At 37.1% G+C, this 19,400-nt stretch overlaps 1 protein-coding gene across 7 annotated transcripts in view; it reads right to left on the bottom strand.

The window, feature by feature from the left end:
• Positions 1–1,087: 1,087 nt before the first annotated feature.
• ANKIB1 (ankyrin repeat and IBR domain containing 1) overlaps positions 1,088–19,400 on the bottom strand; it is a 168,044-nt gene continuing 149,731 nt past the window's right edge. For 2 of the 7 annotated variants that reach the window (XM_077808106.1, XM_077808112.1), the window contains exons 15-21: positions 18,384–18,529; positions 15,962–16,140; positions 14,493–14,544; positions 9,416–9,527; positions 7,327–7,460; positions 6,238–6,984; positions 1,088–1,396 (exon numbers count right to left, since the gene is read on the bottom strand). In XM_077808106.1, coding sequence (XP_077664232.1) covers positions 1,358–1,396; positions 6,238–6,984; positions 7,327–7,460; positions 9,416–9,527; positions 14,493–14,544; positions 15,962–16,140; positions 18,384–18,529 — 1,409 coding nt within the window. In that variant the 3' untranslated portion in view covers positions 1,088–1,357. Of the gene's footprint in view, positions 1,397–3,764; positions 6,985–7,326; positions 7,461–9,415; positions 9,528–14,492; positions 14,545–15,961; positions 16,141–18,383; positions 18,530–19,400 lie in introns of those variants that run through there. The other 5 variants (XM_077808107.1, XM_077808110.1, XM_077808111.1 and 2 more) reach the window with 5 other exon arrangements.

The following is a 19,400-nucleotide window of genomic DNA, read 5'->3' on the forward strand; positions in this document are numbered from 1 at the left end:
AACAGAATCATCAGATGCATAGATGAACATAATTTGTTGGGGAAGAGTCAACAGGGGTTTTTATAAAGGGAAATCATGCCTCACCAATCTACTAGAATTCTTTGAGGGGGTCACAAGCATGTCGACAAGGAGGATCCACTGGATATAGTGTACTTAAGATTTTGAGAAAGCTTTTGACAAGGTCCTTCTCCAAAGGTTCTTAAGCAAAGTAAGTTGTCATGGGATAAGAGGGAAGGTCCTCTCGGGAATCAATAACTGGTTACAAGATACGAAACAAAGAGTAGGAATAAATGGTCAGTTTTCAGAATGGAGAGAGGTAAATAGTGGTGTCTCCCAGATGTCTGTACTGGGACCAGTGCTATTCAACATATTCCTAAATGATCTGGGAAAAGGGGTAAACAGTGAGGTGGCCAAATTTGCAGATGATACAAAACTACTCAATCTAGTTAAGTCTAAAGCAGACTGTGAAGAGTTACAAAGGGATCTCACAAAACCGGGTAACAAAATGGCAGATGAAATTCAATGTTGATAAATGCAAAGTAATGCACATTGGAAAACGTAATCCCAACGATACATATAAAATGTGGGGGTCTAAACTAGCTGCTGCTACTCAAGAAAGAGATCTTGGAGTCATTTGTGTACAGTTCTCTGAAAACATCCACGCAATGTGCAGCTACAGTCAAAAAAGCTAACAATGTTGGGAATCATTAGGAAAGAGAGAATAAGACAGAAAATATATTGCCTCTATAAATCCATGGTACACCCACATCTTGAATAGTGCATGCAGATCTGGTCACCCCATATCAAAAAGATATATTGGAATTGGAAAAGGTACAGAGAAAGGCAACAAAAATGATTAGGGGTATGGAACAGCTTCCATATCAGGAGAGATGTACATGACTGCTTGGGGCACGTCTCTTTATATAAATATCTACACCTATTAAGAGGCTTTTGGTGTTGGCCAAGTAGAATTAGTTTAAAAAGCTCCATGTGGGGAGTAGAAACAGCCAGCCAAAGTAAACACAAATTGCAGACTAATCAGCAACAGAAATTTGTAAAAACTGGTCTTTTCAAACTGTTTGTTTTTATTGATCAGACAATTCACACATATGGGCTAGAGCCACAAAAAAGTGTTCCATGAGTCACTTGATCAGCTCTGTGGAAAAGTACCTGGGTCCATAAACTCAAATCTTGCAAATCACTACTTAGTTTCTGGGTCAGGTGAATTATTCTTATGCTTTTTTTAACATTACACATGTAAAACTGAAATCTGTTATCTTGCAGTATCTTGTGACAGATTCACAACTCATGCTGGGAGGAAAGCACCATTACTGTCTGAATCCTGAAGAATATTTTCTTATCTACTCCAGTTCATTGGGCTTTCATATGCAAAATCCTTTTCAGCATGAAATGAGAAAAGGAACAGTGTGAGGCAAAATATTTTAGAATAAGGCTAAGGAAAATCACTTACAAAAATTCAAGCTGTGGTGTAATATAAAAAACTCAGTAGAAGTGCAGTAAAAAAAAAAAAAGGTAAATCTTAACTTTTACAGCTGGAACTAAATGCATTTACAATGACATAATCCTACCAACAATTAGCTTTAACATGAATGTAAAGGGTGAGATGTAGCCTCAATTCTATATGAAGAATCTAAGAAAGGAGGTTTGCAGCTGTTTAAAAAATAGAGAGGCAGGACAACTTCCTCCTTTAATACATGTACAGTATTTGTGAACAAATTTTAACACTACCTGTAAAACAATTTCAAAATATTATCTGAAACAAACTTCTTACAGTGTCTTGTTATATAGACATACATTGCTACTTTCATAGACAATTGTTTAATAGAATACATAGGCACAGCATTTGAAATAGCTTAAATTTGAGCTGAAGTATACCATATCTTATCCACTTTTATGCCTTAAAGCATTTCCTCTGTCATCACAGTCTGCTAGAAATATGGCATGTGCAGCAAGTAAAGCAGATCCTGCCCCCTTCTTTCAATATAACCCGTCCACTATTCTGAAGCTGAAAGTGTCAGGGGCAGTGAAATGTCTCTCAGGGATGCATCTCCACTAGTCTCTTAGGCCCAGATCCTTCATGACTGGAATGGGAATTAGGCACCTAACTACCTTTGAAGATCTGGGCCTTTATGCTGAAAGTTTTCCACCACTGCCTGAGTGCAGTGGTGGAATCCTAGTCTAGACAGGTTAATAGCTGGTGTTTTTACTACTGTTTAGCCCTGATAAGAGCTCTAGACAACATGGTAAAAAACACTGGCTACCTGCATCATGTGTTCCCTAAGTCTTCTACCCTTACCACCACCTGAGGTCACAAGAGTAGGAAACCTAGAGTGGAGGAAGAGGCCATCATGAGAAGACTTAATTAAGCAGAACATTGAGCCTGGACCATAATGGGTTGCCAACTCTGCATGCTTGTTATTTAAAAAGACCCTCAAGAAATATTTTTTCTTAATTTTAACAGCTATTATCAGTTTGTGATGCTAGGGAAGCTCAGATCTGTCTTCTCCAACTGGCCAAGGCCCAGTATTTTAAGAGCAAATTCTAGTATCCAGTTTAAGACTTCAAGTATGTTTATTATAGTACATTCAAAATAAAAGCTGATACCGCATACCAGTTGGAGGAAGATACTTGGTAATAACCGAATACGTATACTCCTATTTAACCTCTCACACAAAGGGTGTGGCTAGAAGTTTAATCTTTTGGAACCGTATTGGGGGTTGGAGGTGTTCCTTAGGTTGTGGAATTTGGGAGCTCAGATACAAAAAAAGCAGGGTCACTGCGGCTGCAGCTTTTCTCTTATAGAGAGAGTACAATATCTACGCTTTATACATCAGGACCTCAGAGTTACAAATTGACCAATCAACCATGCACCGCATTTGGAACTGGAAGTGCACAATCAGGCAGCAACAGAGAAAAAAAAGCAAATACAGTACAGCATTGTGTTCAATGTAAACTATTAAAAAAAGGAAAGCAGCATTTTTCTTCTGCATAGTAAAGTTGTATTAAGTCAATGTTCAGTTGTAAACTTTTGAAACAACCACCATAATGTTTTGTTCAGAGTTACAAACATTTTAGAGTTACGAACAACCTCCGTTCCAGAGGCGTTTGTAACTCTGAGGTTCTACTGTGTTCTGCCTTCATATGCCCCTATGTTCAGAGTTGTTCCCAGATTGTGATATCTTTACTCCATAAGTAGTTCCATGGACTTCAGTAGCACAAGTTGTGGTTTGCAACACTACTCAGTGTGATGAAAGATCTTGAGTAATCTGACCCCTAATGACTAAACAAAAAATTAAGTACATTTTGGATGGCTTTTCCCTCTTAAATTTAACTTCTAATAAAATATGGTCACCTCAGTTAAATACATTATACTAAGAAAAGGAGTACTTGTGGCACCTTAGAGACAAACAAATTTATCTGAGCATAAGCTTTCATGAGCTACAGCTCACTTCATCGGATGCGAAAGCTTATGCTCAAATAAATTGTTAGTCTCTAAGGTGCCACAAGTCCTCCTTTTCTTTTTGCAAATACAGATTAACATGGCTGCTACTCTGAAACCATACATTATACTGTCATCCTTTTTTTTTTTTTTTAAAGCATCAAGAAATGCCTGATTGTATATGGTCTGCAACGCCCATTCACAGTGTAGGATGAAATATTCATAGTCTAAGAACCAAATTAATCAAATCTATCTTCGGAATTTGCTAAAATAAAGTCCAAGATGTAATGAGACAGAAGGGAAATAGTTTAAGTAATAAATGTTTAATCAAAGAATTTTACATATTAACAGCATTCTTTTGGCCAAACATCTACATCGTTGTAGTATCCTACTGTATATAAAGTGGGAATGTATCAAGTATAGACTATGAAAGTGCAAACAACAATTCAAGGTTAGAGTAATTTTTTTACATTATAAAATTAATAGGTTTACAAAATAGGCTTGCCAAACTTTATTTCTGAACTGTAAAGTGAATGACTGTGGTGATTTTTAAAATAAAGTACTAAGAAAATACAAATTTAATATGCTTATTTTCATGCTCGAAATAGAGTATCACAGAAACAGTGGATATACTGCACAACCTAAACAAAGTACAGAAAAACCAGAACCCACAAACTTCACTATCTTCACAGAGCACTCTTACATATCTTACGGGTAGCTTTGCAAGACACATCTCAATGTAATACACAATCTTTGTGAGAATCTTTGTATTCAGAAATTACAACTCAAGGACGCTATGCGAGTCAAACATTTTTAAGTTTTGGATCAATTCATGATGACAGTCTTTAAAGAACTATTTTAGATTATAGTAGTTTATAGCATAGAACATTTTAAAATAGGTATTTTCCAAAGATGACAAAGGGTTCAACATCAATGTTTTTGAGAATGGGGCCCCTAGAGGTAAAGTTAGAAAATGTAATGGAATTATAGAGTATAACAGCCTCAAATCATTCTCTTTAAAGACATTGCTAAAGAGAAAAAGATTTGTGTGTGGCACCTGGAGATAAAATATTCATATATAACTCCTTACTAATATGAATCTTCTGACTACAAGGTTCCAGAAGTAGGATTTGAATGAAAAAGTTACCAAAACACTCACAGTAATCTCTCTATCTATCTATCTTTGTTTGCCATCATACTTGCCTATACACGCTTGGCAGTGAAAAACTTTTATAACAACAAATCTCCTAACAGTCAAGCAAATCTTACAATGGAGTGTTGTGTATTGATTTTCCTTATATTATGACAGGTTTTGACTATATGCAAGTAAAACAGCACTTTCAACAATTTACTCTAGTTGTAATTACATACTGTACCACTGTATCTCACTTACCACTAACTGTAATTTTGATGCTTTTAAGCATATCTAAAACCAATATTTTCTTCACAGTACAACAACCAGAAAGGGTCTTTTTTGTTTAGTTTTTCTACTAAACAGTAATCACACAGCAAGTGAATATTGTGCAATTGAACAAATATCTAGCAGTGTTTGTTACTTATGCAAAAACACTGACTGAACGTTTAGTCATTGTTTACTGTAAAGGCAAGGCCATGGGTGGTTTTATGGAGGTCTTTTCAATTAATAGCATAGTTACTCCAGAACAGACACTGAATCTGAATTACTTATTTAACTGTGGCAACTATCCATTTGGGTTACGGCAAAGGCACGGTAACATGTTGCACAGAATGCATTATTGAACTTTAATAATTGTGGGACAAGCAATAATATGAAAATTTCATATTTCTATATTTTATAAAATGTTACCATTAAAATTAATTGCACCATTAGTGCATAAAATGCATTGTAAAATTATGAAAAAGAACTATGATTGCACTTCCATTAAAGTGTCTCAAATACAGCATAGCTGTTGCTAATAAACTGTATTTTAATATTTAAAACAACTGTTTAACAGCAGCATGAGGTTTAATTAACTTAAGGTACAGGCTACATTTAATTAAATGCAGTCACCATGGCAATAAATGCCATTTAATTTAGAGAAGAAATGCTACCCAGTGGTTCACTGCTAAGAATCATGGGATTACTTTGATACAGGCACGCTGTACACCTGTTGTATTGGGTGAAAGTTAGCTATTCACAGTTTGGCACATTTGGACTGTAAATAGACATGAAAAAAAACTTTAATTTTAATATTAAAAGAATATCCATTTTCTTGTTCCTGGAGCAGCACTAAAGAGAAGCATAAAATACCTCAATTCACTCTGCTAGTAAAAAAATGAAAGATAAATAAGGAAAAAGTTATGGAAAAGCAAAAACAAAATGTAAATGAACTGCTAAATGTTATTATTTTGCTGAAAGATTGAGTTCTAAAAATGGAAAAAACTATTTGAGGCTAAATAACAAAAATAATCAGTGTAAGCCTTTAATCCATACTTTCAAATTAAGGATTACCAACGTAAGGCTAAACAGATGGTGCAATGTATTAGGAATGTGGAGTACAACTTACTTATTCCTCTTCCTTCAGAGCAAAAAAGGCAAACACTACCTAATTAAATGCAAAGGATATTCCTTGAAAGGTTCATATTATTAGTCTAAAGAACTTCAATTCAAGGGAACGCCTATGTATTCCATCATTATGTCAGTGGTTTACAACTGAGCTGTACGTATGTGGATCAAAGTCCCCATAATGCTTACTCCACATACTGTACCATCTGTAACAGCCATCCATTTAAGATCAAAAACTAGTTTGTGTTCATACCAAATGTACATGCTCAATCCATTCATTTGAGGTCGGAGGAGTTTGACTTGAAACATCTTCTGAAGTATCCACACTGCTAATAGCTTCCCCAGTACAGTCACCACTTTGTGGCACTCTTTCCCCTGGAATGATGTTTTCTTCAGAAATACTCACTTCTGTTTGGGTTCCTCTGCCTTCATTTCTGAGGGCATCCTCAAAAAGTGCATGCTCTTCCTGAGGCTCCAGTCCTACCTCTAAAAGATTTGGTTGTCCTCCTGACCCATCATCGATACTATGTTGCTGTGAATCCTCATCAGTTTCTGTACTTGCTGAAGGAATTAGTGCGATACTTTGAGGGTTCATGTCATGGAACCAGGCCATGATATTTCCGAGCAGATTTTCATTAATATTGGGGTCCTGGCTACTTGAATCAGCATCACTAGATGCTGAGTATAATCCACTTCTTGTATCACTGAAAGGGTGTGAACTAAGGCGATCAGCTGAAAATGGATCATTGCCTGCCCCTAGTCTCATCAAACTATCACCAAGTTCTAACAACTCAGAGCTGCTCAAAGCCGCCCTAGGGTTATCTATATTTACAGGAACTGAGTCCAACCTTGTAGGCAAAGATGTACCTATTGCTCCTAATGATGCCTCATTATTAAGGAAGTCTCTAGTTTCTTCATCAATAGCCAGGCCAGATTCTTGCAATGATAACTGAATAGCAAGCAGGATGTTTGGGTCATCTTCATCCAAAGAACTAAGAGCCTATGGAGATATACAAGATCAGTTTCAAAATTAAATAATTTTTGCTTTTATCAAGTTTTGGATTCAAAATTAATGTATATTGTTGCATTTTGTTTAAAATGTCTGAAAAATGTATTCCAGTAAAGTTTTTAAATCAATTCTAAAAGTTGATTTATCCTTGATGATGATGATACATTTACGGTAGCTTAACAATACTTTGTAAATTCATATTTTCTTATGCTAAATTCCACACCTCTCACCACCATAAATAGTCATGTAACAAATGTAGGATGCAGGAAAATATGATGAAGAAAAATATAGGAAGGAAAGCAAAGCAAATGGACAGGAGACTAGGGAAGATACCTGAAGAGAATCCTGGTTTTCAGAGCGACTGACAGGGGTATAGTCATGAAGTGAAGAGCTGTGCAGAATACTCATAGAAGCTGAACTCACCATGGAGGTACCGTGTCTTCTACTGCTACCACCCTCCTGAGTATCTGTTAAAATAATTTAAACAAAAACATTTAAGTATGAACACGAAACCTCTCTCCATTTTTAATCCCCATTTTTATTGGCAGAACCTCCTGCTTCTTATTAATTTGGCTTCAAGTGTATGATCTTGCTCTCTTCCTCATTTTGGCCCAAATCCTGTAATATAGAGCACAGCCCCTACAACTGGCTGTTCGCTAGAGGAAAGGACTGCTTCCCCATCCCCTCCTTAGGATGCTTGCACAGCTGCTCCCATGGCACCAACAAATCCCTGCTGGATTTGGAGGGGGGGGGGTGGAGGAGACAAGAGGAGCCTTGTTACAAATGGTTCTTCTGGCCTTGCTCCGTGCACAGCACACTAACCTCCCCCCCCATCCAGTCCCAACTCATGTACAGTGGAACAGTACCAGTTACATTGCTTTGGGAGTCTCCATGGCTGCACAGGATGGGATTGATTTTACCCCTTTGTGCGTGTCTGCTCCTTTAATTGCATTCTTCCTCTCTTTATGGGAATGGGACTCATGGTCAATAATACAAGTCAATGGATAAGGTGGCAGAAGGGCTTCTAAAACCCACTTGTGCATTATGGAACACTTTGGTAAAAAAACAAATCTTTCTTCCCCTCCTCACATTTGCTTGAAAACGAGATTTTCCTTCTAAATATGGGACCAGACTCTCCATCATGATTTGGCCTCTTTACGCTTTCCCTTGTGGAAAGTGCCTCTGGGAAATACCCTTGGCATAACAGAGTTCCCTGGATGCTGTAGATTTGCCAGAATGCTCTTAGTCACTCCCTCTCAGCCCCTAATGCAGGGACCTGGATTTGGCCCTTTGTGCTTGTCTGCCTCCTTCCTATTTGCCAAAATCCATGTTAGCAGTTCTCTTCCTCTAGTCTTAGCTGCAGAGTGGCCCCTACCACATTGTGGCAATTGAGTGTAATTTAGAGCAGCCATGAAGCTGTTCTAATTTAAGACAGGGGCCAAAATATGCAGGTCACAGATATACATGTGCACACTGTAGCTCAGCTGCAAACTGAGAATTTTGCTCACATTTCTTTTTACTGTGATGTGTCAGCATTTCTAAGAGTAATGTTGCTATTGCTTCCCCTGTGAATCCAAGTGACATTCCTGTTCTTAAAAAAAAATTCTAAAAATGAAATAAGTGTTGTCAGAAAAAACTCATTCCACAGTAGAGGGAAATATCAATCTTTTGAATTATGGTAATAGGATTTACCATTTTAACTTGAAAATTTAGAATGAAATAAAAGTGAGATCCCAACAGGTTGTCCCTTAATCACAACTAACTTGATGGCATAAAAACAAATTATCTTGTAAAAAGCCAAAATGGGTGGCAATTTTGCATCAGTTATTTTAAACTGCAGTCTTGGAATTATTTTAATCCACACTTTGATTTTGTCCCTCCATGCTTCTCCTGCATATCTCATTGGACAAAAACCAGTGAATTTATATTATGTTCTATTAGGTGGATACAGGGGTTTTAGAACCCTTCTATGTCACTCTGGCCCTTTTATCAGGCATAAAGGAGCTTGGTATGGGGATGAGAATCTTACGTGATGTATTTACTGCTGAAAATGTCTTCAGAGACAGAAAAATAAGTTTGCTCTAAGTAAGGGTGGATGGTCTAAGGCCAGGGTCCTGCAAATATTCATGGGTATGTTCAACTGTACAGGAATAGAGTAGCAGCCGTGTTAGTCTGTATCTGCAAAAAGAAAAGGAGGACTTGTGGCACCTTAGAGACTAACAAATTTGTTAGTCTCTAAGGTGCCACAAGTCCTCCTTTTCTTTTTGTACAGGAGTAGTCACACTGAAGTAAAATTAAGCAAGTGCAGCACTGAGACCATAATCTTTTTTTAATCTATCTATAAACTAAGGATCATAGTGGATTCTACTAACAATTTGAGATACATTTCTTTTTTCTTTTTTACGCCAAACAAAAAACATACCTAATGTGCTCTCACTAGGGTCTTCGGGGTCTGGAGTATTACTGAGCAGACTGTGTATGTCTCCACGTCGACGCTGTCTATGCCTCCTCCGATACTGAAATTCAGCATATTCCTGCATAAATCAAAGGTTACAAAATACAGGGGAACATGCAATATTTTTTCTCCCATAACCAACAGTACATTTTCTATTAAGAAAAATGTGTGATTTTATACATTTATTATAAAATCACCTGTTCCTAGAAAATAAATCGCAGATTGTCATGCAAGAAATTAAAAAAAAGAAAAAGAAAAAAAAAAGACAGCAGGTAATCCTAAATGAACAAAATTATTAACGAGCAAAGCCTGCTAGTTGCAGATATCTGAATACTTGCAATCTCCATTTTTTTTAATAATTCCAAGTTCTGTTAATTTTGTTCACAAGTTTTAATACCAAATTTTAATTATTTTTAGACATACAACTGATTAAATATGAGCCTTCTCTCTTTTTTGTTTAACATTAGACATTAAGGAGCTACCTTCTAAGGCCCCATACCCAGCAAAACACTTAAATTTGTGCCTGTTTTCAAGGAATTGTCAAGTTATGCACGTGCTTAAAGTGCTTTACTGACTTGCGGCCTACATTTGCAGGGCTAACACAAATCTGTGGTACAAAGTGGCTGGTCTGTGTCCCTAGCCTCTGTTTGCCAGAAGCTGGGAATGAGCGACAGGGAATGGATCACTCGATGACTACCTGTTCTGTTCATCCCCTCTGGGGCACCTGGTATTGGGCACTGTCAGAAGACAGGATACTGGGTTAGATGGACCTTTGGTCTGACCCAGTATGGCCGTTCTTATGTTCTAACTGGGGTTAGATTTCATCCACTGCATAGTGATAAAAAGAGGCATGCCATCGTACCTACTTATTTAACACTTTTGACAAGTCAGGGTGGGTGTGGGCATCAGAGTAGGGACTGCAAATGTTTCTTAGTGTGATTTGTTTATTTACAAAATGTACACAAATCTTATTTTACTTGAACAGAGGTGGCAAAAAACTGCACTTAGGTGTTAATTCCCTTTATCAGAAACTGCAGGTAAGGCACCATAGTCTGCCCCAAGAAGCAGCTGTCTCCAACTTCTGTCTTTCTCTAGGATTCACACCAATTTCAAACAAATCTAACTAGTTAAACACATACTAAACTTAGTTTCTCCGTCAGCCCCTGCACTTTACACCTGGGAAACTCCTACTCCAAAGCTTCTCTTGTACTGTGTGGCCTGGAAAAGGTAGCCTAACCATTAAGCCTCCTTTTGTACAGCTGCTCTGCAACATAAAAGAAACTTAGAAAGGACCAACAGTCCGGACAGTTACTTCATGGCCTCTTCAGTTCTTTCTATGGAGAGTTTCATCCCAGGTGCTTACACATTAACAACAAATACAAGCTGTAAGCACTTTCACCACAATAGGATCAATGCTAGCAGACACTTGCTCCTGTGTGAAGTTCCACTGATTCAAGTGCAGCATCAGGACCTTAATTTCCAGATCTTGATGCCTAACAATTGACTTAGTATTCTTTACACCATATACACCTGTTCCTTAAGTAAAGAGATCCATATTAATTTATAAATATACACACACCCACCATGGGGATTGAGAATGATCAGAAATGAGTCCATAAAGTATTAAGATTTGAAAGTCATTGCAGATATTACATAAAATATAATTTTCTCTATGTTTGCAATAAGGTCACAGATTTCACTTATGGCCTTTTTAATAATTGTTGTTTCTTTAATATATTTGTGCTTCAGACAGATATCTCCACTCATAGAGATATAATTTTGTTTCTGATTACTTAGAAAGATGTTATATATTTTAGCAATATAGATTTTAATTTTATTGCACTGAAAAGTAGAATTTTCATATACTGGCCTAAATATAGTGCTTTTTACTGAAAACATTCAAATTTTCTCTATTCTGGGTAGAATTTTGTGGTAACAAGATCTGGTATACGCAAATATTTTACTTTGGTATCAGTCAAAATACATAATTGTGCTAAAAAGTTTGTCTAGTGAATTTAATGGAAAATACAAAAAGGACAATTATTTTAGCTACAGAATTCCTTTAGCTCAGGTGGTTGCAAGTATCTTTGGCAGCTGAGGTACAAAGGATCCAATTGAAATCAGACGGTGTCATATTTGGGCAAATTATAACGGCTAATCAACTGTCATCTAAACATGACTGCCATGTTACTTATTGTTTAACAGAAGTTTTCCCCTTTTCTAGTCTGCCTTTTCTCCTACCCTGTTCCTCCTGGGCTGTTGTAACATCACAGATATAGTTCAGTCTCACAAAACACTGAATTATTTAGGAACAAAGGAAGAACTGAAGCAATTGGACAGGAGAAACAAGCTGATTACACTATAAGAAGCAAGCTGTTTTTTTCTGACAGCATATTGCTAACCAGCAACAATAGGAAAGGAAATATATAGAAAATGGAGTTTTATAAGACCTGGTATTTTTCCAGTGTGTCTGAAAGTGACTGGCTCATAAGAAAAATGAAGAAGTGAGATTTCTCCTTTAACCTCACGGTTTGATTTAAACCCCCCGAAATATTTAATTCAAGTTAGGGAGAGAAAGGAAAACTTGAAAGGAAAATGCACATATTATATGCAGTGCAGTTTGACAATCACATAAATGTTCTTCCACCATGTATAAATGGTAAAATATTGTTTTAAAAAATTGTATTTTGCTTTTTCTAATCCTGTCAGCAGTAGTCCATCCTGCAGAAAAAGTGATCTTATTTGTGACACGACTAACATAATATTGTATCTAGGGCTGTCAATTAATTGTAGTTAACCCATGCAATTAACTCAAAAATATTAATCGCGATTAAAAAAATTAATCACTATTAATTGCACTTTTAATCGCACTGTTAAACAATAGAATACCAATTGAAATTCATTAAATATTTTTGGATGCTTTTCTACATTTTTAAATATATTGATTTCAATTACAACACAGAATACAAAGTGTGCAGTACTCACTTTATATTTATTATTTTTTATTACAAATATTTGCACTATAAAAATGATAAACAAAGAAATAGTGTTTTTCAATTCACCTCATACAAGTACCATAATGCAATATCTTTACAATGAAAGTGCAACTTACAAATGTAGATCTTTTTTTGTTACATAACTGCACTGAAAAAACCAAAACAATGTAAAACTTTAGAGCCTACAAGTCCACTCAGTCCTACTTCTTGTTCAGCCAATCGCTAAGACAAACAAGTTTGTTTACATTTACAGGAGATACTGCTGCCTGCTTCTTATTTACAATGTCACCTGAAAGTGAGAACAGGCATTTAAATGGCACTTTTGTAGCTGGCATTGCAAGGAATTTACGTGCCAGATAAGCTAAACATTTGTATGCCCCTTCATGCTTCGGCCACCATTCCATAGGACATGTTTCTATGCTGACGACGCTCGTTTAAAAAAAATGTGTTAATTAAATTTGTGACTGCACTCCTTGGGGGAGAACTGTATGTCTCCTGCTCTGTTTTACCCGCATTCTGCCATATATTTCATGTTCTAGCAGTCTCAGATGATGACCCAACAGATGTTGTTCATTTTAAGAACATGTTCACTTCAGATTTGACAAAACGCAAAGAAGGTACCAATGTGAGATTTCTAAAGATAGCTACAGCACTTGACCAAAGATTTAAGAATCTGAAGTGCTTTCCAAAATTTGAGAGGGATGAAGCGTGGAGCATGCTTTCAGAAGTCCTAAAAGAGCAACATTCCTATGCGGAAACTACAGAACCCGAACCACCAAAAAAGAAAATCAACCTTCTGCTGGTGGCATCTGACTCAGATGATGAAAATGAATATGCATCTTTCCACACTGCTTTGGATTGTTATTGAGCAGAACCTGTCATCAGCATGGACGTGTGTCCTCTGGAAGGGTGGTTGAAGCATGAAGGGACATATGAATCTTTAGAGCATCTGGCACGTAAATATATCTTGCGATGACGGCTACCACTGTGCCATGCAAACACCTGTTGTCACTTTCAGGTTAAACTGTAAACAAGAAGCAGGCAGCATTATCTCCTGCAAATGTAAACAAACTTGTTTGTCTGAGCGATTGGCTGAACAAGAAGTAGGATGGAGTGGACATGCAGGCTCTAAAATTTTACATTGTTTTATTTTTGAGTGCAGTTATTTTTTTGTACATAATTCTACATTTGTAAGTTCAACTTTCATGATAAAGAGATTGCACTACATTATTTGTATTAGGTGAACTGAAAAAAACTATTTATTTTGTTTTTTACTGTGCAAATATTTGTCATCAAAAATAATAATATAAAGTGAGCACTGTACACTTTGTATTCTGTGGTAATTCAAATCAATATGTTTGAAAATGTAGAAAACATCCAAAAATATTTAAATAAATGGTATTCTATCATTCTTTAGCAGTGCGATTAATCGCACAATTAACTGCAATCAATTTTTTTAATTGCTTGACAGCCCTAATTATATCAGAAATTATCTAGTTTCCTTCCTCTTTAATACTACTTTTACATTCAGAATAATATTTGTTTAAAATTTAAACAGAACATTTAATTTTAAATCTTTAATTTTTTGTTGAATTGTTAAATCAGTAAAGAATGGAAGATAGTGTGCCACTTCATTTAGGTTCTCTGTCAAATTCTGTTGGACTGGTATTGCATTCAAAAGTATATTTTTAATTATACAGATTTTTGAATATTTACTATAAAAATCTTGCCCCAAATGCAGGCATGTTTTGTTCGTAGATTATTGCCTTGCTCTGAGATTGGAAAAAATACAATGCAAAAGAGTTGGTCTGATGCCATCCTTAAGAGCTGTCTTTTCATAAGACTCATTGTTTAGGTACTGCCCAATTACCCATGCATATATTTCCTTCTATTGTGAAGCAAAGAAAATGGAAAGCTTAAACCCAACCTTGCAAACCTCAGTACAATATGAAACAAAATCTGGAATCTCTCCATGCAAAACAGAATTACACCCTGGTTCCTATAATATGCAGAGTGACATTAAAAATGTAAAAAAAGAAATAGTTTACCTCAGGGGATGCAAATCCTAAATATTCCCAATCCCATGTTCCACCAGCAAAGCTATAAATTAAATTAGATACATCATGTAATTTATTAGCAGAATAAAGTATGAACAACTGTCTACAACTGTAAACCACCTTGAGGTGAACTCCTCATCTGGTTAACACATACATTTATAAAAATGTTTCAGAAGATTGGATAAGTAAATTATTTAAAATTCTAGATTTTGAAAATTATTCTCAGCAGTTATTTAAATAGTGTTTGGTGAGTGCCAAGTATTTAAGTGGCTATTTTGAAGTACAGGATGTGAAATGAGGCCACAAGCACTCAGCTAGCTATTAAGAGATCAAAAAACTGGGTGTGAATTATACTATAAAAATTCGTATCTAGTACACTGACTAAACTGGGAAAGAATCATTACACCCAAATTATGCTTCACTGTCACAATGGCTTGGAGGGTAGAACAATTGAGTGGGTTCATATATGTTATAATTATACTTATTATTAACTATTCTTGTAATTCACAACTTGGCATATCTTAATGTAATTTAAAAAAAAAACAGAAAAAACTAAAAGAGAATGATTTTTAGGTCTACATCCTTTCACTAGAAGAAAAGGAAGAGAAATGTGGGGATAAAATAGTATACACACACCAAACCTACGAGTAACTTCAAACAATTAAAATGTAATCTAAACAGAACACCGAGTAGCAAAAATATTGCTTCTCTGAATCAGTTCCATCAATCACATTACTCTATTAAGATCTTTATTCTATTAACAAGCTGTCTTCAGTTTAACACCTTTCACTTGTCAGATGACCAGACTGCAATGGAAGTGTATACAGCAATTTGAGTTGGCATCCACAAGGTGCCATAAGAGTGAAATGAAAATGCCAATCTAATCAAAAATATAGGAACTGTGAATGAGATTATTTGGCTTTCTAGCTAGAGGAGGAAATCAATGACTTCCCCACACAGATCTAGTCAGCCTCTGCAACTTCCTAAACTCCAGGGGTGGATTTCTACCAAAGCATGGGCTCTATCTCCCATGCTAATATTGCAACTGCACCTGTGTGGAAAGAGTTGGCAAACCACCCCCGCCCCCCGGCCCAAAAAAAAAAAAAAAAAGAAAAAAAAAAACACACTGGTAAAAATCCTGCCTGGTTTTGGATTTCATTACAAATTTAAAAGTCAGCCAAGATTCCTCATTTTCAGTTCCAAAATGAAAGTGAGAGACACTTGGCAGTTTAACGGAGTTTCACATGCTGAAGTTTAAAGTGAAAGGGTGTAATTTCACACAAATCAAATGAAGGAAGTGTTTGTTGAGCCAGTGACCTACAACTACAAAATTCTGTCAGCTCTATTTTGCCTTGAGGTGTATGTCAAAGCAAGCACTAGTTTGAGGGGTGGGTTTACAGAGCTTGGTGGCTGTAACCTGAACTTTTTTGGTTTGCACATGCTTTTTATGCCTAAATTACCTGCGCCTTGGAGCTTCTGGTGAGTCTGCAGGGGCAACTCCCCGGGCCACAGAGGCCAGAAACTCTTGCCTCTTCTGCTGCACAAGACATGCTGCACGGATTATTTTATGACGAGGCGTACGAAGATAAGGCCTGTTTACTTTCTGAGCAAGGTCTTCAGTGACCATTTCTAAGTCTGTCTGCAACAGAAAATAAACGAAGTATACCACGTAATGTTACAACAAAATAAAACAGTTAAATGAAAAACTGGCATAACTGCACTGTAAACATGCTATACAGTAACTTCTTGCTTAACACTGTAGTTACGTTCCCAAAAATGCTACTTTAAGCAAAACGATGTTAAGCGAATCCGGGATGGAGTGGGGTGGGGTTAGATTCCAGGAAAAAAAATTTCGCCAGACAAAAGACAATTAAAAAAAATATATTATATATATACACACACACAATATAAGTTTTAAACAATTTAATACTGTACACAGCAATGATGATTGTGAAGCTTGGTTGAGGTGGTGAAGTCAGAGGGTGGAAGAGGGTGGGATATTTCCCAGGGAATGCTTTACTGCTAAATGATGAACTAGCACTCGGCTGAGCCCTCAAGCATTAACCCATTGTTGTTAATGTAGCCTCATACTCTACAAGGCAGCACGAATGGAGGGAGGGGAGATACACACACTGTGTGTGTGTGTTGCACATTGCCCCTTTAAGTTCGCTGACCCCACTCTAAGTACACTGCCTTTTTAAGTAGATCAGCAAGTTGAGACAGCAGCTGCTGCCAGCAAGCTCCCTCTGTCCTGAGCCCTGTCATGTGTCTCCCTCTGCTCAGTGAAGATGGGGTAAAGGAAGGGGGGGCAGGGGAACACCCTGACATTAGCACCCCTCTGCACAGCAAGCAAGAGGCTCCCGGGAGCAGCTCCAAGGCAGAGGGCAGGAGCAGCACACGGCAGTGGGGGGAGGGACAGCTGAACTGCCTGGCAATTGATAGCCTGCTGGGTGGCTGCCTCACAGGGAACTTAGGGGAGCGGGGAGCTGATGGTCCACCCTAGTTCCAAGCCCCCACCAGCTAGCTCCAATGGGCTGCTTTTTCTGCAAGCAGTGGACAAAGCAGGTGGCTGCCAAACAACGTTATATGGGAGCATTGCACAACTTTAAACAAGCATGTTCTCTAATTGATCAGCAATGAAACAACGTTAGCCGGGACGACATTAAGTGAGGGGTTACTATACTGAATAATTCAATTTTTCTAAAGACACCATCCTGACAGGATTCTCACTCTTAACAAGAAACTGATGGAACTCCCTCAGCCCTCAAAGAATTTTTACCACTGAGGACAGAGGTGTGCTAAGACCATGCTGATTATGCTGACCAATACTGTCTCGTTGTTTCCTTGTACTCCTCATTTGTCTTTATCCATCCCGTCTTGTTCTTAAATTGTAAGTTCTTTGGGGCAGGTTCTGTCTTGTGGTTCTGTGTTTGTACAGTGTCTAGCATAATAGGTCCTGGTCCTTAACTAGGGCTCTTAGGTACTATGGAAATACATATAAATAAATAAAGTTGTGAGGTATAGTGAGCCAAGCCCTCTAGTGGCCATTGCATGCCATCCCCCGCTGGGTGTAATAAATACTGCCCTCTAATTCCAGAAAGTTCCTTCTTGATTGGCCATCAAGAAAGGGGCTGTCTGTTGAAAAAAGCATCATTCTGACATAACTTTCATTCACCACATAATTCCCAAACTCTATGGGGAGGTATCTTCTTTAATGTTTATGCGTTGATTCTATTTTTGGGGGGGAGGGCATATTTTTGGTTATGGTTAATCATTTCATATTGGTTTATCATCCTAGGGAGCTTCACTTCCTGTGCAAATGAAGGGACTGAGTAGATCATTTAGAGGACATTATTTACACCCAGCAGAGAAAGGAGATTTGATGGTCAATGCAGGGCTTGGCTTGCACTATACCCAAAGCCAGTGCCCTCAGGAATCAAAATTATTTTAGAATTGAGGGAGATCTGCTGGTCTCAACCGAATCCAGGAATGAGAATCCTGTTCATATATCTTCAGAAAAGCTGAATTACAAGTGTATATTTTTTCATTAAGAATCTGTCTTTAAAGCTGCAATAAAATATTTGTAATAAAATAATTGTATTATAGACTAAACAATCCTGCCAAAACTATTCTTCACTCCCTTCCCCCTAATTTGGTTGTAGCCTTAAAACCTCTAAAGACAGAATTCAAAGTCATATTGACCCAACAATGAGTTAAATGTTACAGCAAAATAAACAGTTCATTATACACATTTTTTCCCATATCTTTGTCATTTTGAACTAAGTTTAAGAATTTTATGTAGTCAGAAAACATGCCAGATGGATAACTAGTATTACAAGAAAAATTAGTTGGGTCATAAAAAGCAAAACATACTTATTTTACCTGCATAAGTTCAAATATTTCTTTCTTTGTGCTTTTAGGTTCCAAAAAGAATCCATATGGATAAGAACACTTGAGAATGCGGCGAGTTTTTAGGAGCTCTTGTACTGCATCTTCAATGAAAGTGGTATCAGGACAGCCTCCTTCAGCTGTTCAGTAACACAAGCATTGTAAAAACATTTTTCTGCTGACCTCATTAGTTTTATTATGAGAGTTTCCCCCAAAAGAAGTACAAGTTATGTAAGATCAGAAATATTTTCCAAATAAAATCCAGTCCATACTGTAAATGGGTAAGTGTGGTTATGGTAAAAAAACTAACTATGTATCACTAGCTTCTCTCTAATTCAAGTGATCTATTCCTTGGGTGTATTTAGCCTCTCATATGCTTATTCTACTTCCTAATAGAAGCTTTTACCACATTTTATTTACACTAACATTTCAGAATGAGAAATTACACTGTGTAATAGGCTCTAATGAGCCCTATCAATAAAAGGCTTATCCAGAAGGACAGATAAGATTGCTCACTTGGGCCAGCTGGGTAAAACTGCCAGCAGTGACGACCTGACCAGGTCTGAATTTCCACTCTTGCAGGTGGTGACATAGCAGGTTGTCTTCATACAGTTTCAATACAGACTTATGCCCATGATCCTGCAAAGAGCTCCTCGTGGGCAACCCCTACGTACACGCAGAGCTCACTGGAGGATCAAGACTATTTCTTTATTATGGGTATACTTCTCTACAAAGTAAGAAAATAAACTGATGCAGAACAGATTCACATATAACAAGTTGTGCACTGTGCTGTGCACTGGTTGAATCAAATCACCTTTCCTCACCCTAAAGGTGACTGCATTTCAGAAGCAAGTGATTCTTTCTATATAGAATACATGCTGTAGTTCCTAAAGCACCTTGGGATCCTTCAGAGTGCAAGTCACTACATAAATGTAAGATACCATTAAAAGTCTGAAATTCATACTTCACTGTTTCCTCAAGCAATTTCAACATTGTTTTGTCCCTTCTCCC

Source organism: Eretmochelys imbricata, chromosome 2 (genome assembly GCF_965152235.1).
Source record: "Eretmochelys imbricata isolate rEreImb1 chromosome 2, rEreImb1.hap1, whole genome shotgun sequence".
Lineage (NCBI taxonomy): Eukaryota > Metazoa > Chordata > Testudines > Cheloniidae > Eretmochelys > Eretmochelys imbricata.